The 22,670-nt window shown below is 39.6% G+C and overlaps 1 protein-coding gene across 1 annotated transcript; it reads left to right on the forward strand.

The window, feature by feature from the left end:
• Positions 1-4,731: 4,731 nt before the first annotated feature.
• Positions 4,732-8,390, forward strand: LOC125897016 (hepatocyte nuclear factor 3-beta-like). Its single transcript, XM_049590035.1, has 2 exons — positions 4,732-5,071; positions 7,146-8,390. The coding sequence occupies exons 1-2, from the start codon at positions 4,997-4,999 to the stop codon at positions 8,307-8,309; spliced, it is 1,239 nt and encodes a 412-aa protein (XP_049445992.1). The 5' UTR covers positions 4,732-4,996; the 3' UTR covers positions 8,310-8,390.
• The last annotated feature ends 14,280 nt before the right edge of the window (positions 8,391-22,670 follow it).

The following is a 22,670-nucleotide window of genomic DNA, read 5'->3' on the forward strand; positions in this document are numbered from 1 at the left end:
AAGTATTAGGTAAAAATAGGTCTAGCTGGTGGAGGTGGAGCACATTTAATGGACAGCCTAGTTATATCTGTAGCCCATTATCATATTTTATAAACTGATGTGTTTTGTTTGTAAAATCTTAATTGTTCCCTCTGAACTGTAGTGGAGAATTAAAGTATCAAGATGTAGAAATGTGAATATTTAAGTGAACTAGCTATACATTCTTAGGTAGGGTTAATATGAATTGTTTTTTCACTTCCCTTTAAACAAATACTTAGTGTCATTCTCTGTGAAAAGATGATAAGGTCAGAAAGATAAAACACATGTATGGTGACCTCAGTTAAAGTCAAATAAATGACAAAGCAAGTAGCTTTCAGTTGGAGTGCTTTGTATTCAGACATACTTTTCCTGTCTTTTAAAACTTCCTGCAGAAATTACATCCAACTGCTCACTTCTCTTAGTCCCTCACTGCATACTACAATTTGTAGACTTTGTTTTTTATTTGATGTCACTTAAAATTAAAAACCGATTTAGAACTGTGATTTGATTGCGCTGTAGTGGCAGGAGCTCACCAGTAGGTGTTAGTGTGGGCACAATTTGCAACAGCACAGCTCTTACTGAGGTTTCAGATGAGAGAAAAGTTCAGTTATACCAGCAGAAACTGAAAGACCAGATTTACCTGAGAAAAATGTGCAGGCAAAAGACACAGTGAGGGGAATCACTGGCAAGTTACAAAAAAAAAAAAAATCCTCCTCAGTTCATTAGGCTACAATTCTTAAAAATCAAGATAAAATAAGTTGGTTCAGGTGTTGCAGCAGCACAAGCACAGAGATGAGTTCACTTACAAAGAAAAAAATGAATATTTAGAGGTATACAGAATAAAAATAAGACTAGAAATAAAAACTGGAAACTATAGGCTACAAGAGCAATTAAAAATCAATCAAAATTACAAGGCAGAGTAATGATACCTAATGTTTGTTTGCATTAATACAGAAATACATTATAGTATATAATGTAATAAACATATTAACATTAAACAGTGTAATATAGTAGGATATAAGATAGAAATTGAATTGTATTAATTCAATTAATTTAGAAAAGGTGCAAATAATATACAAATTAATGAGCACACTGCTGTTTCTTGGGTTTTCTGAGAGAAACCAACAAATTGTTCTAATGCAAAACTGCTCTGATTGTTGAATGCTTGTTTGACATAATTAAACACTACATGGGCCTCAGCAGCCGAGCAATGAGGAAGCAATGTCAGCCAACACAACTGTTACAATTTTAGAATTAATACAATCAGCTGGTTAATTGATTATTTAATTGAAAGTATTTTTTTTTTTTTTTTTTTTGTTAGCAAAAATGCCAAAGCTTGATGGTTTCAGGTTTTAGAATGTGATCAATTTCTGCTTTTGTTAGTCTCATCTTTTTGTAAATTGAATATGCGGGGGGTTTGGGGCTGTTGGTCGGACACAGTAAGACATTTAATATTCAGTCACATCCCGCGCTCTGCTGAGCATTTTTCACAGTTTTTCTGACATTGCAACAATTAGTTGATAAAGTAATTGGCAGATTAATAAATACTGAACATAACAGTTAGTTGCCACCCTAATTTATTCAAAATCACTCAGTATTGGTTCACACATCAGCACTTATCTTCTTAATCCCCTTCCTATCCAGTAAAAACCATGTATCTCCAGATGTGTTGATTTTAAATGTTTGTGATAAACTGAAGGGTGAAGTGTTTCTTTAGGTGTTGAGAAAATTCTCCTACTTCTAAGCTAAATAAACCCTTTAAAAACCCTCTTGGATCAGCTGGAAAATGCTTCATCACAAAGCTGAAAACAGGGCTGTTTTCATGACACCATGAAGAGTTGACTTTTTATAGATACATGGTTCTCACAGGACAGCCACACTACAAACATATGATGATCTTATAGAATATGATGCATTGCTGTGGGTTAAACCACCCAACAGTATATATGGGAGTTAAAATTAGCACAACCTTAAACATCTACAGCAGTAAAATGCAACATAGATATTAATGCAGCAGTAATATTAATCCAGGAATATCAGATATAACAGTAAAACACTGACAGGAAATATTTTACTGCACAATGAGTACCTTTACTTTACATTTTGCTGACGATACATATGTTTAGTTAAGTAGTATTTTCAATGCAGGACTTTTACCTGTAGTGGAGTATTTTCACAGGGTGGTATTAGTGCTTTTACTTAAGTAAAGGATCTGAAGTCTTCTTCCACCCCTGGTTACTTGTATATGTGCACATGGGTTGAGAAGGGCCCAGTTTTCAGCATACGCCCCGGGCTGCTCGAGGATGGCTTTAAATTTAATGTGTTTAGAAAAACCTGAAACTGTTCTTTTTTAGTGAAAGATCATCTCCTTTACTTCAAGGTAAAATTTTGTACTACAATACTAAAGATTCCTGGATGTTTTTCAAACTTATACGAGCTAGACAAGATATTTGCACCAGCAGATGACCTCACACAGATATTTCAGCCTTCTTTATCCTGCCTGACAGTCTGGGTGACCCTCTGAGCTACACTGGACCACAGAGGATAAAAATATTTTGGAGTTGTTTGACGTCCACACAGGGAGGACAGGCTGTGTGTGTGTGTGTGTGCAGAGAGCATGGTGGTCCGATCTCTCTTGTTTCTCTACCTCGGCTGTGTGTACCGTCTGTCCCGTCGTCCTTTCAGATTCATCACCAGGTAAATACACTCTGTCAGACCACAAACAGTAAACCCTGGGGTTGAAAAAGAGGAGGAGGAAGATCCCACAGACAGTCTCCACCCTGCCTGTAAAGACCTTCATGAGTTTATGTTCAATCAGATTGCCACTATTACAAGAAAAACAGAGATCAGTTTCTGGATCCAAACGAGCATACAATAGACCAGCATGCATTGCAGCAGAGAAATGTTCTAGGAGGGGAGTAATTTCTGGGAAAAGCTTTGGTAAAGACAGACAAGGAAGGTTAAAGGACGATAAGTTCAACAAAGAAATTAACGCAGTAAATAAAAGCATAATATAACATGATCAAAAGCTCCAGAACAACTGCTAAATGGACCTTATAAGGGTGAGATTACTTTCAACCTCCTAAGTCAAAAATGAATGTTATAGGAATTACAGTATATGAACATTATGACCCATATTTTCTTGAAATCAAACCTAGCTTGTCTTCATGGTGGAGTTACAGCAGTGGTGGGAGACAAACTCAGATCTTTTACACATGTGAAAGGAGTAATACCAAAGTGAAGAAATACTCTGTTACAAAAGACGTGCATTCAAAATTTTGCTTCGGTGGAAGTATTAACAGCACAATAGGCTACTTAAAGTATCAAACATAAAAGTACACACTCTATTGAAATAACATCTCCTGACTTGTGTTATAGTATTTATTATTGGATTATTAACACTGATGCATCAGTGTCAGAGCATCATGTTACTGTTACAGCTCATGGAGGACATGGCTTTAGTCCAGCAGTTTCCAATCTAGGGGTCAGACCCCTCCAAAGGTCACCACATAAATCAGAGAGGTTGTGAGATGACTAATGTAAGAGGAAAGAAGAAGAAACTGTTATTACACAAATTTGTTTTCAGTTTTTGGACTTCTCTCTGTTGTTTTTTTTTATAAAATACTGGATGATATGATCTCTTTAGGCCCCAAACAGTTATTCATGTAAAACCATGGGAAAATGTCTTTGGGTGGAACTGCTGATGTCCCAGAGGCAGTGGTGGAAGTAGCCAACATTTACTCAAGTACTGTACAGTATGTAAGTCTAACTTCGAGGTACCTGCACTTTACTTCTTCTACTCCAGCACATTTCAGAGAGATATATTGTACTTTTCACTTTACTGCATTTTTAGGAGCTGGTTGGTAGTTAGGCTTACTTTTCAAATTAAGATTTTACACAAAAAATGAAATCACTTTCTAGAATTAAACCACCAAGGCTACATAAAACTAGCACCTTGACCAATAAAATTAAGTACAGCTAGGTTAAATATTAACACATAAATAGTAATGTTAATAATATGATAGTGACAGCCAGTCTGCATTATGAGTACTTTTACTTTTGATACCATAACAGGTGATTTGAGTACAGGATTTTTACTTGTAATGTTTTTTTACTGTGGTTATGCTGCTTTTACTAGGTAAATGATTTCAGTGTATAACACCTCTGAATATACAAACTGAAACATAACAAGGAGCACAGAAAGGGTCACAAAAAAGCTCTCAGGGGGTCCCAAGGCAAAAAGGGATACCATTTGTTTTAATTTAAATTAATTTAAATTATTTATTAGTGTTTTATTTTCTAAGTTTGTCATGTTTTTTTATTTAATTTGATTTGATTTAATTCAATTCAACTCAATTTAATTTAATGAATTTATTTTATTTATTTATTTATTTAATTAATTAATTTTTAATGTAAAATCTTGAAGTTGTCGGTAAAATGTGGCGTGCAGTATGGCTACAATATTTACCTCTGAGATGTAGGCCTATGGAGTAGAAGTATGCAGTAGCATAAATTAGAAGTACAAGTACTTCTAAATTTAAGCCAAATTAAGTAGGTCTACAGTTCTTGAGTAACCTAAATCTACTTAGTTACTTTCCACCATGAAGTTACCTGAGTGACGTCACATTAGACAGGCATTGGCATTTTTGCTGTCACCGTCCTGAGAGGCCACGGGGCGGGAGTCTCGTGCCGAGGTGTTGCTGGAATATTCAAATCAGATACTGAGCTCGAGGAGGGATGGAGGGGAGACAGCTGATTGGATACTGACTCCGGCAGCAGCGCGAGCGCAGGTGGCAGAGTCCCTCAGTGAGCAGGAACCTTCCCCGGTCACAGTCGCTGCTCAGGTATGAGCCAGTCCCGGGTTTAAACAGCTAGGACACACCGGACCGTTACCAGCTGAGGACAGGTTTCGGTTTATGTTTGTTTGTTTCAAGCTCGCGGGAAGCCGTTTGGATGAATTAGTGTTGGCACGTGCACCATGCTGAGCGCCGTTAAGATGGAGGGACACGAGCATCCAGACTGGAGCGGCAGCAGCTACTACGGAGAGACCGAGGTCTGTGCACCGTACACCGGCTTTTATCTGAGCTCAACCCCGTTGATTATCAACCTAAATATTCAGAGAGAATAATAACTGTGATTAAATATTAGATACATGACTAAATTAACATTGGGCTACAGACATTTTATATAGCCTATAGGACTCGAGCTATTTAATTCCTCTCACAGACTGCTGCGCATTTTAAAATGTCTATATTTTACAATTAGAAATACACATATTTGTTGTCAGTATGTGTATTATTGGTATTGCTTAAGCCTATGTTTGTTTTAATTAATCAGCTTTAGGCTACTTTTAACAACTTGTATTTCTGCAGTAGGCTACATTAAAATTACAGCTTAGAGTTTAATTAAGTGCATTTCCGATGTGGATTTCGCAGTATGATGATATATCATGCTCATGTTTGCATGTAAGCCTATTTTGTTATTTCCCTGCTTAAATATGCTATTAATTTTACATTTAATAGCCTACATGAGCATTTAAAAGAGTCTTTCCAAAATCATTTTTGAGATAATTCTTCTAATTACTAATGCAGGTTGACAGAGAATGATGTTAGACAGCCTGTCAGTAAACTGAGACCTAGCTTGTTGGAAACAAGTTGAATTAAAAGGAAAACCTCTTCACATTTGCGAGGCTTTAATTAAAGATTACTTGACTTTTGATGGACTATAGGACCAGTGTAGGTGTATGGGTGACTCTGCTGTTAATGTAGGCTATCTACACATGTTGTATTTAATCATTAAAGTGAAGAGCGAAGACAGAGCAAATATTTAATGTTGAGGACTTCTCCACGTTTACCTATTCTTATCAATAATAATGTTAGCAATAATCAATAAATAACTTCAGCTGGTGGGCGCATGAACACTGAGGCTATGGTCCTGTTTTATTTCTAGTAATTTCGTGCAAAGTTTTTCTACAGTTAAAGATTTTTCGGGTTGATGCAAAAAATAGACTTTAAAGATTATAGGTCTGTAATTTCCTGATAATTTGAGTTTTCTCGAGAGAAATTTGTATTTTATTATATAATCATTAGGGGAAAACTCTGTTTTGTCGTTGTCACGGAAATCTCCTTGAGAGAAATGCTACACGTTTAAGTATAACCTGCAGGAAATAAGGGGTTATAACCATGGCCCTGCTTCAGTCATCTAATCAATATGAGTATATGATATATTAAATATGTATCCCTGTAGGCCTTCCAAGTATTATGTATGACTCCTGTGGTGATGATCAGGCTGGTCCTTAGAAAATGGAAGAAAAACACTTATAGGCTATCAATTAAAATAACACTTGAGATAAGGGGTTAATAAAAGGGTTATTAAACAAAAAACAAAAATAAAAAACAAAACAAAACAAGACAATCAAAAAGGGACAAAATGTATGTTACTTCTGTTTGATGAAATTAATCTCTGTAGTTAAGTTTGTGTAGGCTATGAAATTACAGATGTAGACTATCTCCAAAACGGCATTTTGCAGCAATTTCTGGGTTTATCGATTAGGCGATCATCACAAAATTAATCTGAGTAATCTGTAGCTATTTTGATAATTTAATAATTATTTAAAAAATAATTATTAGAATAATTTAAATAAGTTAATGAACAACCAAAGTCAACACAGTCTCAGTTTCTAGGATTTGCTGATTTTCTTTGCCAGTTAACTGAATCTTTTGGGGGTTTTCGACAAAAAACAATGTGAAGACATCACCTGAAGGTTTGGGAAACTTAAGACATTTTTTTAATCAGATCAAATCAGTGAATACACTAATCGGAATAATACCCTAATGAACAAATTTATCGAAAATAAAAAGTAGGCTAATACTTGGCCTACTGGCAAACTTGACGTAATGTGAAATATTAGTTTTAAGAGTGAACTAAAATAAATGTTTTTGAGTGTGTTTAACTTTATGTGGGCCCTTCCTTGGTGTGGTCAAACTGTGAGCTGTTTTTTAGGCTATTAAGATAAAATTAGGCCTACTTTATGACATCATTAAGACTACCTATTATTATCCGGTGTTATCAAATTATTATTAATAAGAATACCAGTTTAAATAACTCGTGCTTCTTCTCTGTTTCAGTGTTACACCGCAGCAGGAAACATGAACTCCGGTCTGGCCATGAACTCAATGAGCAGCTACATGAGCGCGCCTGGCATGACTGGCACCGGTCACATGAACGCGCATTACGTGAACCCGGTCGGGGTCAACCACTCTTCGATGCCCGCCGGAGTGTCACACAGCCCCGGGGCCATGGTGCAGGCCGGAACCGGGATAACGGGCCTGGGCACCGCGCTGCCGCCGAGCATGAGCTCCATCAGCCCGCCGCCGTACGGCAGCATACCGGGGATGAGCCCGGTGTACGGCCAGGCCTGCGGCATCAGATCCCGGGAGCCCAAACCGTACCGGCGGAGCTACACGCACGCCAAGCCGCCGTACTCGTACATCTCCCTGATCACCATGGCCATCCAGCAGTCCGGCAGCAAGATGCTCACGTTAAACGAGATCTACCAGTGGATCACGGACCTGTTCCCGTTTTACCGGCAGAACCAGCAGCGGTGGCAGAACTCCATCCGACACTCGCTCTCCTTTAACGACTGCTTCATTAAGGTGCCGCGCTTACCGGATAAACCGGGGAAAGGCTCCTTCTGGGCCCTCCACCCGGACTCGGGGAACATGTTTGAGAACGGCTGTTACCTCCGGCGGCAGAAGCGCTTCAAGTGCGGGAAACAGCCCGGTAAAGGTGACAAGGAGGCGGGGAAGTCGGGCCCGGAGGGCGGCTCGGTTACCACCAGCAGCACCGGCTCCGACTCCCCGCACTCCTCCTCCTCATCCCCTCCGTCCTCAGATGTGAAGGCAGCCGGTGTCGAGCTTAAACAGCACCAGGGTGAACTTTTGCCCTCCAGCCCTGTGCGCGTGCCCTCCCCGCTCGCGAACACCCAGCACCTTTTCTCCCACCACCACCATCACCACCACCACCCGCTGCTGCTGCACGAGGCCGCACACTTGAAGCCGGACCACTACCACCCCCATCACCACCACCACTACTCCTTCAACCACCCGTTCTCCATCAACAACCTCATGTCGGAGCCGCAGCACCACAAACTGGAGCCGGTGGTGCAGTACGGAGGCTACGGCTGCCCGGTGTCCGGGGCGCTGGTGGCGGCCAAAACCGGCCTGGATCCCGCTCACACCGACACCAACTACTACCGCGGCGTGTACAGCAGGCCCCTTATGAACTCCTGAAATACTTTTACAGTGATAAAGCTTCGATTTGTATATTTGTGAATGTCAGAAAGGTCCTTTCATCAGTCATTGTGTTTGTTTATGTGCAACAGATAAAATTCTTTATATGAAAACGGACTTTTTATGCTTTATTCACTGACTAAATAAGCCCAAAAGTCAGTGTGCTCATTTTTTTTGTCCTATAGTTATTTTCTGGCCAAAAGCTACAACAGATGCATCTTTAGCATGTTTATACAAGAGTGTAGGTTTTGTTTCAGTGTTTAAGGGTCACATTTTGAGCCTCAAACACTTCATTTCCTGCAGTCTGCTGAAATGTTATGCTCCACTTTTGCCTTTTCTGCAATTTATGGTGGAAATAATGTCATGGTAGCCTACTTCTTCCTTCAATCCTAGGTGCCTCATCTTTCTCTTTTAAGGCAGTTTGCAACCATTGCTTTTGAGGTTGCACACTGTGTCCACCTACTTAAATGGAGGCACTGTCAAGTCTAGCAGTTTGCCAAAATAAAATAAAAGTCCTCTGCTACTTTCATGTTTTTATTGACATGCACAGATGCATCTGTTCTACTATGTTCTACTATGAGATGAAGTCTCTCCACATTAGCACTAAATGGTTTAATTATCAGCAGCAGGGTCACAGACAGATGGAAGCACCAGCAGATAACAGCAGGAATAATCACTCAGTGAGGAGGTGAAATGCTCTGCTCTCAAATCACATTAACATAAGACACAAGTGATGGTTAACAGCAGATAACAGACGTCACAGGTCAGGCAGCACATTTATCAGCATCTTTAACACTGCAGGCCCGTCAGTTTCGACGTTGGTTTTATAGAGAAGACATGGTGGCAGAGACATTTAAATAACATGACATGACAAAAAAGACGCATTTGAGCTTATTTCTGCATCTCCTGTTGTATTTGTTAACAATTTTTCCCAAAATACAAAGGTAATGATGGCAAAATATGATGAAAGTTATATTAAAAATGTATAGCACTAACAACATATTAAAAACATTAAAATAAAAACTAAAAAGTATGGTAATGGTACACAACATTAGTAGATATTATGTACATATAACTAGTGGATCTTGCAATCAATAAATCATCAAGGTCATTTTTAAGAGCAAAAATGCCAAAATGTCCTCTGATTCTATCCCTCAAATACAAATACTTGCTAATAGGGCTACAACTAACAATTACAATACTTTCATTATCAATTAATCCGCTGATTATTAACTCGATTAATCATTTACTCTATAAAAACAGCACTGTATTCGGATCCTGTACTTGTGTCTCATATAGTTTAAAAAATATGCCACTACAAGCAAAAGTCATGAATTCAAAATGTTATTAAAGTAAAAGTACACAACTATTATCAGTCTCAAAAGTAAAAGCAGAATGGCACCTTTACTGGAGAATACATCATTCTGTTTTTATCGCTAATAAATACATGTAAAGGCATTTTAATGTTGTACTTGGCCAGCGTGGAGCCAAATTTAGAAACTCAGTATACTACCAGTAGCATAGCACTACATCACATCTACTTAAGTGAATGTAGCCTACTTACTTTCCACCAATGATCAAATATAAAAACTAGGCCTAATAAATAAAAAAAAAAAAACATGCAAAAAATGTCCATCACAGTTTCCTGGTTTCGACAGTCAACTCTGGGGCAAATGAATGTGTGGGGTTCTTGACTTTGAAAGGTGATTCACTGACTATTAACATGGTTCCCAATTTCCGGCAACTCAATAATTAATTAACTGACTAATTGTTTCAGCTCTACCTGATAGTTTTCTATACTTCTGTAATACACTGGGAATTTGTTTGGAATTAGCTACATGCTCATTAGTAAGGACAATCATTTCAAAGATAGTCCACACGTTTCAGTTGATTTAGTTTTGTGCTGTAGCTGTATGTTGGTCCAAGATTTCACTCAGTACTGGTCACCAGGTATCAAAAAATAAATTAGCATTTCCCTTTGAAGAAGCAGTGCCTCTTTTAATAGGAAAAAAACCCATATATTTCAGTGTTGCAGACTTCTCTTTGAAAAACAGAATCTAAATCCCTATTAGAATAAGTTTTGTTGTCCAAACAAGCAAAAACAGCCCCGGGTATTTTGATTAAAAACATCTAAATAAAGATTAGATAGATTGCCAAGAAAGTTTGTACACATGTTCATGTTCTGCAGAGGATGAATCCTACTGACTTTGGTGATCATCTGACTTTTGGCTGTTTTGCCCAGGAACAGGTACAACAGGCTTTAGTTTGAAATGTTGTATTTGACAGTTAAGCACCAAAGGTAAGAAGAAATAATGTTTTAGTATTTTAACATTTTTGCATGTTTTTTCAACAGTCTATTTGGACTTCAGGCTTGTGAGGAAATGTAGGGAGTCTATAATATTCTTACAATAGTTTTTCCTTTTTCTTTTTCCTTCTTATAGTTCAGCTTTACAATCTATATCGATCAATTAGCAATTAATATATTTTTGATGCTGGGATACTGACACTGTTAGAGATTCATATTTTGGAAGGTTTTTTTTTTCTTAAACATGAACACATAAACAAAATAGTCTCAATAGTCTCTTATTCCAACAGTTTTTAAGTATGTTTTTTGTCTGTGCTGCCACACAATTTTTACTGACTGACATACAATTGATGTAATTATTAGCTGTAGGCCTAAAATTTCACAGCCTCACACATTGCAAAGAGCCATGGGGAAACCCAGATCATGTCTCATTGCTTTAAACTGGCTTAGTTACGGTATTAAGTGATTTTATATGTTTGTACATAGAAGATAAGGTAAGATGAGCCTTTAAATAGGGGGGAACTTAAGTTGTTGTTGCAGCAGTAGCACAAGGACAGAAATACAGACAAATAGGAAAAGACAAAGATAAAGGTTATATACAACTAGAAAAGAAATAGAAGTTAATAAAAAAACAATCAAAGCCAAAATTACAAGGTAAATGTGGAAGTGGTGTAATGTGACAAGTAGCAGCAAAGACAAAGTTTTGTGTGTGTGTGTGTCTGTGTCTGTGTCTGTGTGTTGAGGTAAGTAGAGCCCGTCATCACCAGCTGACACCACAACACTGCAGCATGAAGAAGAGTTTGGTTGCTGCAGGAATGGAAGTTAACCTACAGACCTCCCAGCCGCTCAGTCTGACTGTTGTCATAAAACATCAACCCTTTACTGGAGAGAGACACTTTGTCTGAAACAGAATTAACAAGCTGAGCATTTGACGGTAAGAGAAACAACGTTTGAATGAAGATGAAATAACACTGAGCAGGTTTTCATGAGCCGTCTGGGAAGCTGTCAGAGAAATAACGTCTGCAGACACGACAGGTTGTTCATTAACTTCACACACACAGGATCAATGCGTGGCGGTCAAACACATCCTTCAGCAGCTCATGTTGAATATTAAACATTTCTGGTGCCAGAGGTTCAAAAAAAGCTGTCAGTCAGTACAGCTAAAAGCAAACACACCAGAGTTATTTGAACTTATTCAGTTGAACATACATGCAGCTCAGTAAACTCTGTGAAATGTCCTTGTATTGTGTTTCCTGTGATCTCACTTTGCTGTATGTTTCACACTGAACAATACTGACAGTAAAGGGTTTTTTTTTCCTGGAGGAAGAACAACAAGCTCTGATGTGAGGATTTATTTCTGACACGAGTTTTTGCATTTAAGTGGGATAAGACTGAAACTGATGCTTCTTGGTTCCCTTTTTTTTTTAAAACAATATGAAGAGCTCCATGAGACAGTACTGAGGCACAGTGGTGCTTTGAGTTAAACGCTAATGCATGGTGACCCGCTCACACTGACAACATGCTCCATGTTCACCATCTTAGTTTATCAAGTTAGCATGCTAAATATAGCCTGGATTTTTACAACAGAGTTTTTAAAAAATATATTATTATTATTATTATTAATATTATTAAAAAACAAAAACAACATATTTGTCAATGGCTTTTTTCTCAAACGTAAACATAACATTAAGAAATTATCTTGATGTGTATCCCTTATGGCGAGTTCAGACTACACAAACTACTCTTGCCATGACATGTCACACTGCATGTAGTCCCCAGACCAATTAAAAAGCCTATCTTTCATAACATGCATGATGTCATTAAGAAGAACGTGCTAGGGCAACACATTCTCACTCCGACTTCGTCACATATTGACGTTTAGTCATCGACTTTCCACGTCCAGATATGATGTGCAAGGTACCCTGGGTGCTTTGGTTGTTGACGTTCTGGGACACTGTGTCAGGTTCTGCCTGTTACATGCATTTTCTTCTTTCAAGGTACACTTCGGTTTCACAGGAAATTTACCGTTTACATACAGTCTCTTTCAAAATAAATGCACTAAGTTGGTACAACACTGCAAATTGAGGGTTTTTCTTTCCTTCAACGACAAACACGTGGTTAGGTTTAGGAAAAACAACAGGGTTTGGCTTTAGAAACTTACGTGACGCAAACATCACTCTCTAGGGTGAAAGTCGGTGTTTGTTGGACCCATCCATCACCCCTCCCGCATGCCCCACTCAGACTTTCGTCGCCTTAACTTTTGTCTCTGTTCCGTCATGTTTCCCCCCTGACGTCACCGGGCACCATTAAACAATAACAGCACCTGGCCGCGTATCATGCAGACGTTAAAGGACGTCTTTTTTTGTTGGTTCCTGACACTGTAAGTCATTACCCAAGCGCCAGATTTCGACAACTTCAGAGTGAGATCGGGCTTTCTAGCTGTTAGCCCCATTAGCGGTGTCTGTAGTAACTCAGTAACTCAATAAACGCTCTGTGAAAAAAATATTTTTTCCAGCTTTGTGTTGCTATGTGTGGTATTTATTCAGTTTTGGGAAATCACGATGTCTAGAAAGCATCAATGGCTGCAGCTGACAGGGACAGTTAGCAAAACTAACATCAGGACGTCATCTGCTAAAAGCCTCCTGTTGTCGGATACGACATGAAATTACTCCAGTTAGCTCAATCATGTTGTAACTACGACATCCGCTGGAAAAAATATTTTTTTCACTTTGACGAGACGGCGTTTTGGGTGGAGCAGTCGCCATGGACGCGGAGCTTGCTGTTTCTGTAGGTACACATTTCCTGGGGACACCTGCACATATCGGCCCCGCCCCCTCCATTGTGATTGGCTAAAGCGCAGCATTGTTCAAACTCAAAAAAAATCATGGAATAATTTTTCAGATATGTGATCGTAAGTATTGGGTGAATTAAAAGTCTTCAAAGTTATTACAGTTCATGCTGAGAGGCAATGAATGTATGAACCAAATTTCATGTCAGTCCACCCACCAGTTCTAAAGATACTTCATCTGTCATCACTGTAAAAGTCAACCTCATGGTGGCGCTCGAGGAAAAGTCAGAGGATCACTAAAGTCAGAAGGATTTTATCCTCTGGGGATCATCGACATCTGAACAGAATATCATAGTAATCCATCCAATAGTCTGAACCAAAGTGGTCAACCGACTGACATTACCTTTCACAGAGTCACGCCAGCACCAGAAGGTTATTAAGATATTTCACTCAGTGTAAACATCACGTAGCGTCAATGAAGACCTGGAACATGTAAGATGCAGAATACATATGTGTTGTTTGATAGAAAAATATAACTTATGGGGACATTTAAAAGGCAAAATGAAGCCTGATTCTCATGAACAAAAGGCACGGATGGGTGTTGAGGTGTTCCTCAGTTGCTCGCTGCCTCGCTGAGCGTCTCTGTTTGCACACGAAAGCAATCAGCCCGTTATGAATAATAATGACCTTTTTCTGAGGGAAGGCTGCATGCCGAGCGACTCGAGGTCAGAGCTTAGCCAGCGATGCTGTGTTTGGACAAGGAGCGTTTACCACACATACACACACACATGCATACATATGAGGGATGTCCTAACCTAAGCTTTGCATCCACTGTTATTCCTACAGTCATGTTCAAACCCTGTAAGATATAAAATCAGGGGGCCTTTTAACACATAAGTCATACAGTAGTCTGACAAAATCATGTTTATCTGCATCGCAATGTTTACAAATATAAAGCTAATGCCAAAAAATTGGTTTGTATTTCCATGGCTTGTGTTGGATTAGTATCCTAAAAGAGGTACAGCACACCACAGAGGCCTTTACATTATGGAATTTCCACTTGTTTCAACCAATGATATTCATGTTGTCATTACCAGCACTTTTATTTTATTGTTATGGTCAACCTGACGATTAAGAGGCTCAATAAAATCACATATTTTGTCTTTGACACACCTTTTTTTCAATTCAAGCCACATGGCTTCAGTGTCTGCGCACAATTTCAGTTCAGGCTGAACTATCTCAACAAATATTGCATAAATAAATTGATATTAAATTTTGTGCAGACTATTATTGTCTTCAGTCGATGAATCAGCATGACTTGGTGATCCCCTGATTTTCGAGCACTTACGTAAACGACAAAGTAAGTCTAAAACTGAAGACCAAATTCCTGTCATAGCTGTCATGGACTCTACATAAATGCTAAAATGCCAAACTTTTGAATATTGCATGTCATGCTAACTTTATTCACATTAACATGCTCATAAAAAGCATGTGTGTGGTCATCCTCTTCTCATAATATGGCATCATCATGACCAGTTTAGGTGTGCATTCACCAGATAGCTCATGCTGAACATGCTGTCATCAGCATACTAATAAGATTACCTGCTAAATGTTGCATACTGTTACCATGCTAGCAGGGAACATGTTTTATGCTAACCGTGGGCATGTTAATGTGCACAATTTTAGCTCAAAACTGAGCCTGATGGCAGCTGACGATGATTTTTTTTTTGACAGGAATGGAGATACTTGTACATTACATTGTACTGTGTTTCCTCTAGTAATGTTACCCCTTCACAATTTTTTTAAAGTGATTCAATGAACAAAGAGCACAGAATATGTCCATATCTTGCTGTGTGTAGACCATTACGGCTAGTTCATGGCTCGCTAGTTGAGCCCAGTCTGACAGTGTAAGCCTGACAAGCTGAAATCATTGAAATGTTCTGAAACTGCCACAAACAGAGGATAGGCCGTTACAATTTGGGTAAAGACACGGCCTTAGCTTGGACGAGACCCTTAGGACAAGAAGACCATACAATGATGCAAACAATCCAGGTTTCAAAACTCTTTAGCAGATGCTCTATGAGGTACAAAATGCAGTCATCATGTTACATTTACTGTATCTTTATGTCCTAACAAACAGGACATAGGTATTTATTACATAAGTATTTTGGTGAGAATATTGACAAAATACACTATCACTGAAATGCTCTCACTTGTTACCATAGACTTAAAAATAATGGACACAGCTACCATGACGTCACCCATTGAGCATTTCTCGATTGAATTACAGCCGTCACCATCTTAGATTTTTGGAGCCAGAAGCGACCATATTTAGGTGAGAGGCTAGCGCTGTGGAGGAACAAGGGGTGGATCTAACTGAGAAGCCAAGGACAGTATTGGCAGACAACCTGTCATTCAAAGTGACCTGCCCTTAATAACAAATGCATTAAAATAAAAGGTAAACAGATGAGTTATATATAAATTTACCCCTCGCACAGTTGTCGTGCATGGGGAAATTAGCTATAGATACCCATACTATTTTTTGTACCAGGCTGTAAACATGTTTATTTCTGCTGTACAGTTGAACATTTTAACATGGGGGTCTGTGACGACTGACCCACTGCTGGAGCCAGCCTCAAGTGGTCATTTAAAGAACTACAGTTTTTAACATTTCCGTGTTGGCCTCACTTTTCAGCCCCGAGGTCGCCACTTGCCTGTTACTGATGTTTTTCTTCTTCGCTTCAGTAATGGCTAGTTTAGAGGAGCAATGTGTGTTACGTAGCCACATACTCCAGACTAATGGGCGGCAGCATTTCAGCTCCAAGCCAACAACTAACAGAAGGGAAAGATTACACAAAGTTCGACCAAACTGCCAAAACTCTGAGAGCCGATCAAATTAAAGGGACATTGTGTAACATTTTCAGTTGTTTATTGGCAAAAATTGATGTCTGCATTCATAAATATGTCATCACTGGTGTACTATTACCTTCACCAATAATCTGACTTATTCTCGTAAAAGGAGAATTTCGGATTTGTTTGTACATTGTGCAGGTAAGTCGTCTGTGGGGTTCCATTATGTTTCGCCATCTTGAGAATACACCCGCCAGCAAGGGACATACAGCACTGCCTTCGGCGTTTTTGTTGAGAGCCAGGCCAGCACTGCGTTCCTCTCCATTCCTCTCCTCGCATCACTGCGCCGCTGTTAGCTGTTAGCCGCTAGCCGCTGTTAGCTGTTAGCCGCTGTTAGCCGTTGTTAGCCGCTGTTAGCGCTGGCCTGTGATTGTATTACCTTTCTCCTTCAGCAGCTCTCTCCACCTGGGAAAGGCAACCCCAGTGCTGACCCTTGTTTTTTTAATTCGCCGGTCACGCTGCCTTTTTGATTCCCTTGTGCACTTTCTTGGCGACGAGGATTCCGTCTGCCGTGATGCTGCATAATACATGATCCTGCATTATGCTCAAAGAGTGGGACTTTGTTATGCGGCAGTAGTGCCGCTGGCCACTAATAGCTGTTAGCGGCGCAGTAATGCGAGGAGAGGGATGAGGTGTGTGAGGTTGAGCCACTTGTCAGTTGTCAAAGGACAAGACGTGATTGGTTTGTTTCAATTTACATCCGCCCCAACAGTCCTACGTTGTAAACACAGCCAGCATGGTGAGGAGGGGGTTTGTCAACTCGCGTCGCATGTGTCTGTGTAGGAGCCTAAATGAATACTCCATGTAGTATCGGCTGACATGGTTTCATCAGTGTTATCATAGCTTTTTGGTACACAGCGGCTACAGTTGTTGCAATACGTGTTTGAAACAGTGAGGCGCTAGAGTGCGCCATCTGTTTGAATACAATATATGATTTCAACGTTAGATGGGAGAAATTCCTACACACTGTGGCTTTAACAAAGCTATCATATAAACTTTACTTCTATTTGTAGAGAGGACATGCTGCCACCTTGAAGCAGGAAAGACCATTTCATTACATCTTCACCATTCAATCACGTCTTCCAGACAACTGACTGTATCAAATCAAGCTTTTGTGGCAGGAGATTCCAAACCTATGAACAGCTATTTATATTGTTGTTGCTATATTTTGCTTTTATCGTTTTTTCTTGAAGCTCCTGATTTTTAATAATGTGTATCTTTGATTCTTTTTTATATTGTTTTAATCACCTTGTGAAGCACTTTGTAACATGTATGCTATATAAATAAAAATTCTGTTTAATTCTGTTAATTCAGTCTGTGTTGTCTCTTTGCCTCTCTTCCTCCTCAGACCTCTGGTTCCTCTGCAGAGCCTCTCCTGCTGCAGTCTGAGCATGTGTACACTTTGTAAATCTTCACACGCTGATGGCCATCTTCCTCATATTTGCACTCGGCTTTATGAAGGCCTTGATTTGGTTTCCGGAACAAACTCACCAGAAAAGGGGAAAATGCTGCTGAAAAAAAAAAGCTGACATGTCTCGCCTTAAAGGACGGGGAATGTTTTTATTTGGTTTATTTGAAGTTATCTGTCTGAGGTCGAGGTGAGGGGTCATATGAGCCTAACACCAATCAAAAAGCAGGATGCAGTGTGAAAAGGTGGTCTGAAAAGACTTAAGATGTAAAACCAGTTCTCTGATGTCACAGTCCTGAGCTTTATGTACAAAACTGACGCATTTCCTTCACTTATAAAACATTCCCCCGTTAAACATCCAGGCCAATTAAGTTTACCATCAAATAGAAGTATGATGTCAGCCTTCAAGGTCCAACATCAATCACCCCCTAGTCTCCAGAAAGTGTTGTTGTGTGTGTTGTCCCTGACTTCCAGCCACCTGTGTTTGCTCAGCAGCTTTCCCTCAGGCTGGGCGGAGTGAGCGGCAGCAGCCAGATAACGCCAAGGCTGCATCCGTCTGCAAAAGGCAGCGGGTTTTTAATACAGTTAATCATCATCTGTGCTCTGCTTTGTTCAGTGGCTCAACGCGGACGACGAGGATCTGCCATGTATTGTGTTGGCCTAAGGAGTGACACGAGGCCAAGAGTCAAAAACCAGAAGCTTTCATGTTTGAGTGTGGTTTCATGTAATGTGGGATTTGACACAAACTACCCACTGACACACAACTTAAAAACACTGCTGAATCACCATAAAATAATAATGTCATGATAAAAAATGGAATAATACACTTTGTTTAAAAAGGAGCTTTAGCTGTGCTCTCTGTAATGTATTAAAATGTTACTTAAAGGTATACTCCACAGAAATTGGTTATCTTTAGTGAAAGTGAGACCCAACTCCAGAATCACTCACATTATGGAACAAGCTTTATCCACTTGTATGTTTTGGCACTGTGTCTGCGATTTTTGTAGCCTCCTTAGATGTGTGCCGCATGGTCTGACACCTGGTTGCTACCTTTTTATAAAGTCACGACCTCAACTGTGCACCATGCCAAGGAACGTCCTGAACGCTGTGAACTAAGAAGAATAATAAGAATACACAGGCAGAGGGCAGAGTCTTTGCGGATAAATACATTGCCACACACTTTTTTTTAAAAGTACAAGTATAATCAGGAAAATGTAGTTTAAAATGTAATTTTACTGTTGGTTGAGATGGAGTTAACTATTGTCATTACAGATTAATCTGCTGATTATTTTCCCCATTAATTGACTGATTGTTTGGTTTGTAAAAGTAGTAACAAATGTTCACAATATTCGCTTTGCCCAATAAAACAGTCCAGATGTCAAAATCATCACATACACATTACAGTTGTTACAATTATGTAAAGGAAAATCAGCAAATCTTCACATTTGCGAAGCTGGAGCCACAAATTGTTTAATACAAAAAAAAAGGTTGCTGATTAATTTTCTGTCAGTCAATTATAACTGTTTCAGCTGTATGTTTTTTGTGTAAAAATCTAGTAACTAAAACTGTCAAAAATTGTAGTTAAAGACAATATTTGCCCCAAATCGTAATGGAAATTAGTATTAGAAGAAAATATTCTAGTACAAGTGGGGAATTTGTACTTAGTTACACTTTACCACGGCAGCAGTTACATGATCACTCATTAGGAGTTGTGTTTGTGTCCACCTAAAGAATGTAAGTCCAATATTCACTCTCTTCTAGCTCTGTTTGTGGTCTCCACCAACTCCTGAAAGAAATATCTGTCTCTTTAGCTGCTAAATGCTCCACTAAGTTCACCAGCCAGTCTTTAACTGTGTCTGTCTGCTGTTTGCTGCTGAGCAGTTTGTGTACAGTGGGTTTATCAGCCTGCAATGGACTGAACCTGAGACTGAACAAAACAGTGAGGTTGTGGGCTATAAAACCAAACCAGAGAGCTGAAAGATGCAAAAAATGTAGTGATATAGTGGAGGGTACACATGGGAATACAGGGTATACCCACCTGTTTGTCTTGCAATTTACAGTATACGCACTTATCAACCAAAAAGCCATAGAACTATATGGTAGAGTACACCCCCTTCCTCCATTGTGACCTACACATTGACCTAATAGTTACTACTGTCTGCACCATTGTTAAAATGCTCAGAGCTGAAAGGGGTAAACAGTCTGGTGATATATCTCTGTGGGCTCATCACCATGAGTGACATCTTTCACTTCATGCGTATTCAACAGATCCATCTTTAAAACAAAAATATTGATTAGTGCAACTTTAAAGGTGGTCAGAATCAAGTCTTTGATTTTGTGGAGGTTTGTTCCAGCTCTGATGATTTGAGCAGTCCAGTCACCAGAAGATAATGCTGACGTGGTTTCTGCAAGCCGGATATATTTGTATGTTTCATACATATCACATCAACATTTCTAAAATGATATAGTATATGAGCTGACTTCGTTACCTGGAGGTGGAGGGGATGGTGAGCGAGACACCTGCCAAGCTACAGACCACTGTTCAAAACCAACAAACAACAAAACCAGTTGTTCTTTTAACAAAGCATCACTGTGTTGCCACCAAACTGGGCATTTTAAGCCAAAGCAGGATTTTTTTCCCCCAAGGATAACCAAGTGTTTTGGTCCCTAAACCTAACCACGCAATAACCACAGTGCTGTTCAAACATAAAGAAGCGTAAAGTTTCAACATATCCGCATATAATAATGCACAGAGGCAACATATCTGTGGTTTGTAGAAACATGCCAACATTTATTCTGGTTCTGAAAGATTAGAGATTTATAGAATAAATAGACAAACAGACAAACTCCAAGGATATGTAAGTATGACCTCATCTCTCTTGTTGCCAGACTTTCAGACTATAAAGATTGCCGCACTTGTGTAATTTTAAGGATCGTCATCTTTGATTTTGACATTAAATTCGTTGTCTCATGGCAGTGGGACGTTTTTGAACCACAGATACTTAAAAAAAAAAGAAGAAGAAATCGCGTCCATCTTAGATAAACAGCAGTTTGCCATTCATGGAGATGTACAATGACGCTTTCTTAAGGTGAAAAGAGCTTAAGCGTCAATCTGGATGCCTTTCAGACCTCCAGCCCGGCCACCCAGAGAGTTCCTCATCTGAGGCTTTGGGGTGGGGATAAAAAATTTGGCGGGGCAACGGTCAACTACGGCTAAACGTCAGAGTTATTGACCTAAATGTCATCGTCATTCTCCCACATTTGAAGTGTGGAAACACTCGATGGATATCAGGCTGAACATTTAGCTGTTTTAAAGCTGCAGCGCCACGTGCAGCACTGAACTCAGCCAACCGCCTCTGCGTCAAACCAGCCAAATAAAACAAGTCAGAGCAGGTCACCTGACGGTACAGTTTACAGAGAAAAGGCTTTAAATGACATGAAACCAGTTATATGTAGTGTTGTCTGATAGCTGGCAAACGCAGGCCCGCCACAACAAAAAGGCGCCTGAGACGGCGCCTTGATTCATGGGAACGCCTTGGGTCTGCCTTTGTGGCTGCTCCTCCACTGAGCAAATACTCCAAACTGTTCATTCCCCGCCGGCCCTTTCTCTCCTCCCGCACATTGTTTGTGCCCTCGCATTTCATTCAGGCTGGGGGGGAAGATTGCTCTTAGAGCCACTGAGCAAACAGTGGAGAAAAGGAGCCTGCCATCTTTACTCTGTTCCCAGGAGAACTTGCCTTTTTTATTTTTTTATTTGAGCTCCAAGCTGTCGAGCTGAGCCGAGAGTTTGATGTCAGAAAGCTGAATTAATTGCTTTAAGCCAAAGGGGCGGGCCACCCATCACCAAACGCTCCCCGAAATGTTTTATGGAGATTATTAAAGCTTTCCCGCTACACAAGGTGTACAAATATTGGGCGGCAGAGAGAGTCCAGCCTTTTATTTATATTTCTCAATCATTTCAAGGAAAAAAGTTGTGGATGTTTTTCTTGCTCTTAGTCAACAATTTTTAAGTCTAAAGATTATTTTAGTTGTGTCTTTCCTTCAGAGAGAGCCAGGTGCACAAGAAACTAAACACAGTGGCTAAGGACCTCAGCATGGAGGAGCCCATTTACATAACAGCATTTAACTTCAGGCAGCCATCGGTGTCCTTTCTTTTCAGCATGAAAATCAGTTGCAGAGCCTTGTAGATCAGGTTGGCTTTTATTTTTTGTCAAAGTCATGTTGTTTTTGTGTGATACTGTATTTCAACATGATCTGAAAAGTCTGCCTCAAATTAGGATCATAGTTTAATAAGTGACATTTCTTTATTAGCAACCTTAAAGGGTAACAAAGTATTATACCTCTACAGAGTTCAGGTATTCAGGAGACAGGTAAATAAAAGAATGGTTATAATTGAAGCAGGCGAGGTCGAGATACTCTGACTTTGAGTCTGCAGTATAGGTCGAGCTTTGTCTGGGTCCAGACCTTTGAATCCTCCCACTTCACCGAGGTCGACTTGACTGATTCGTCTAGCATTGCAACACAAAACAGCAGTTTTTTTAAGCAATGACAAATGGGCAAAGGTATTCATAACACAAATGGCGAGCACTAGACAAGACAGACGTTGCAATCGATGTTTTACCTCCTGGTAAAACAGGATAGTTGGCATGGATACACATCAGTATGGACTTATAATGGCCGCGTTTCCCAGTTAAGAATGATCTTAAGACTTAAGAGCACAGTTAAGAACGTCTTATCTAACAAGGGTCGCTAAGATAAGAGTGTTTCCCAGATGAGTTCTTAATGCCCTTAGGATCGCTCTTAAGATCGCTCTTTAAGAATCTCTTAGCGCTAAGATCTTCTTAACTGTATCTGAGAAATGTGGCCAATGACATTAGATTCAGGTGGACACAATGGTCTCTATCAGTGGTGTAAGGAAGTTATGACGGGCCCTAGTGCATGCTATTGTGC

Source organism: Epinephelus fuscoguttatus, linkage group LG11, assembly GCF_011397635.1.
Source record: "Epinephelus fuscoguttatus linkage group LG11, E.fuscoguttatus.final_Chr_v1".
Taxonomy (NCBI): Eukaryota; Metazoa; Chordata; class Actinopteri; order Perciformes; family Serranidae; genus Epinephelus; species Epinephelus fuscoguttatus.

Excerpts from the sequence above, each read along its gene's own strand:
- LOC125897016 (XM_049590035.1), top strand. The coding sequence starts at position 4,997 with ATGCTGAGCGCCGTTAAGATGGAGGGACACGAGCATCCAGACTGGAGC. Across the intron at positions 5,072-7,145 it reads GCTACTACGGAGAGACCGAG|TGTTACACCGCAGCAGGAAA; the intron begins GTCTGTGCACCG and ends TCTCTGTTTCAG.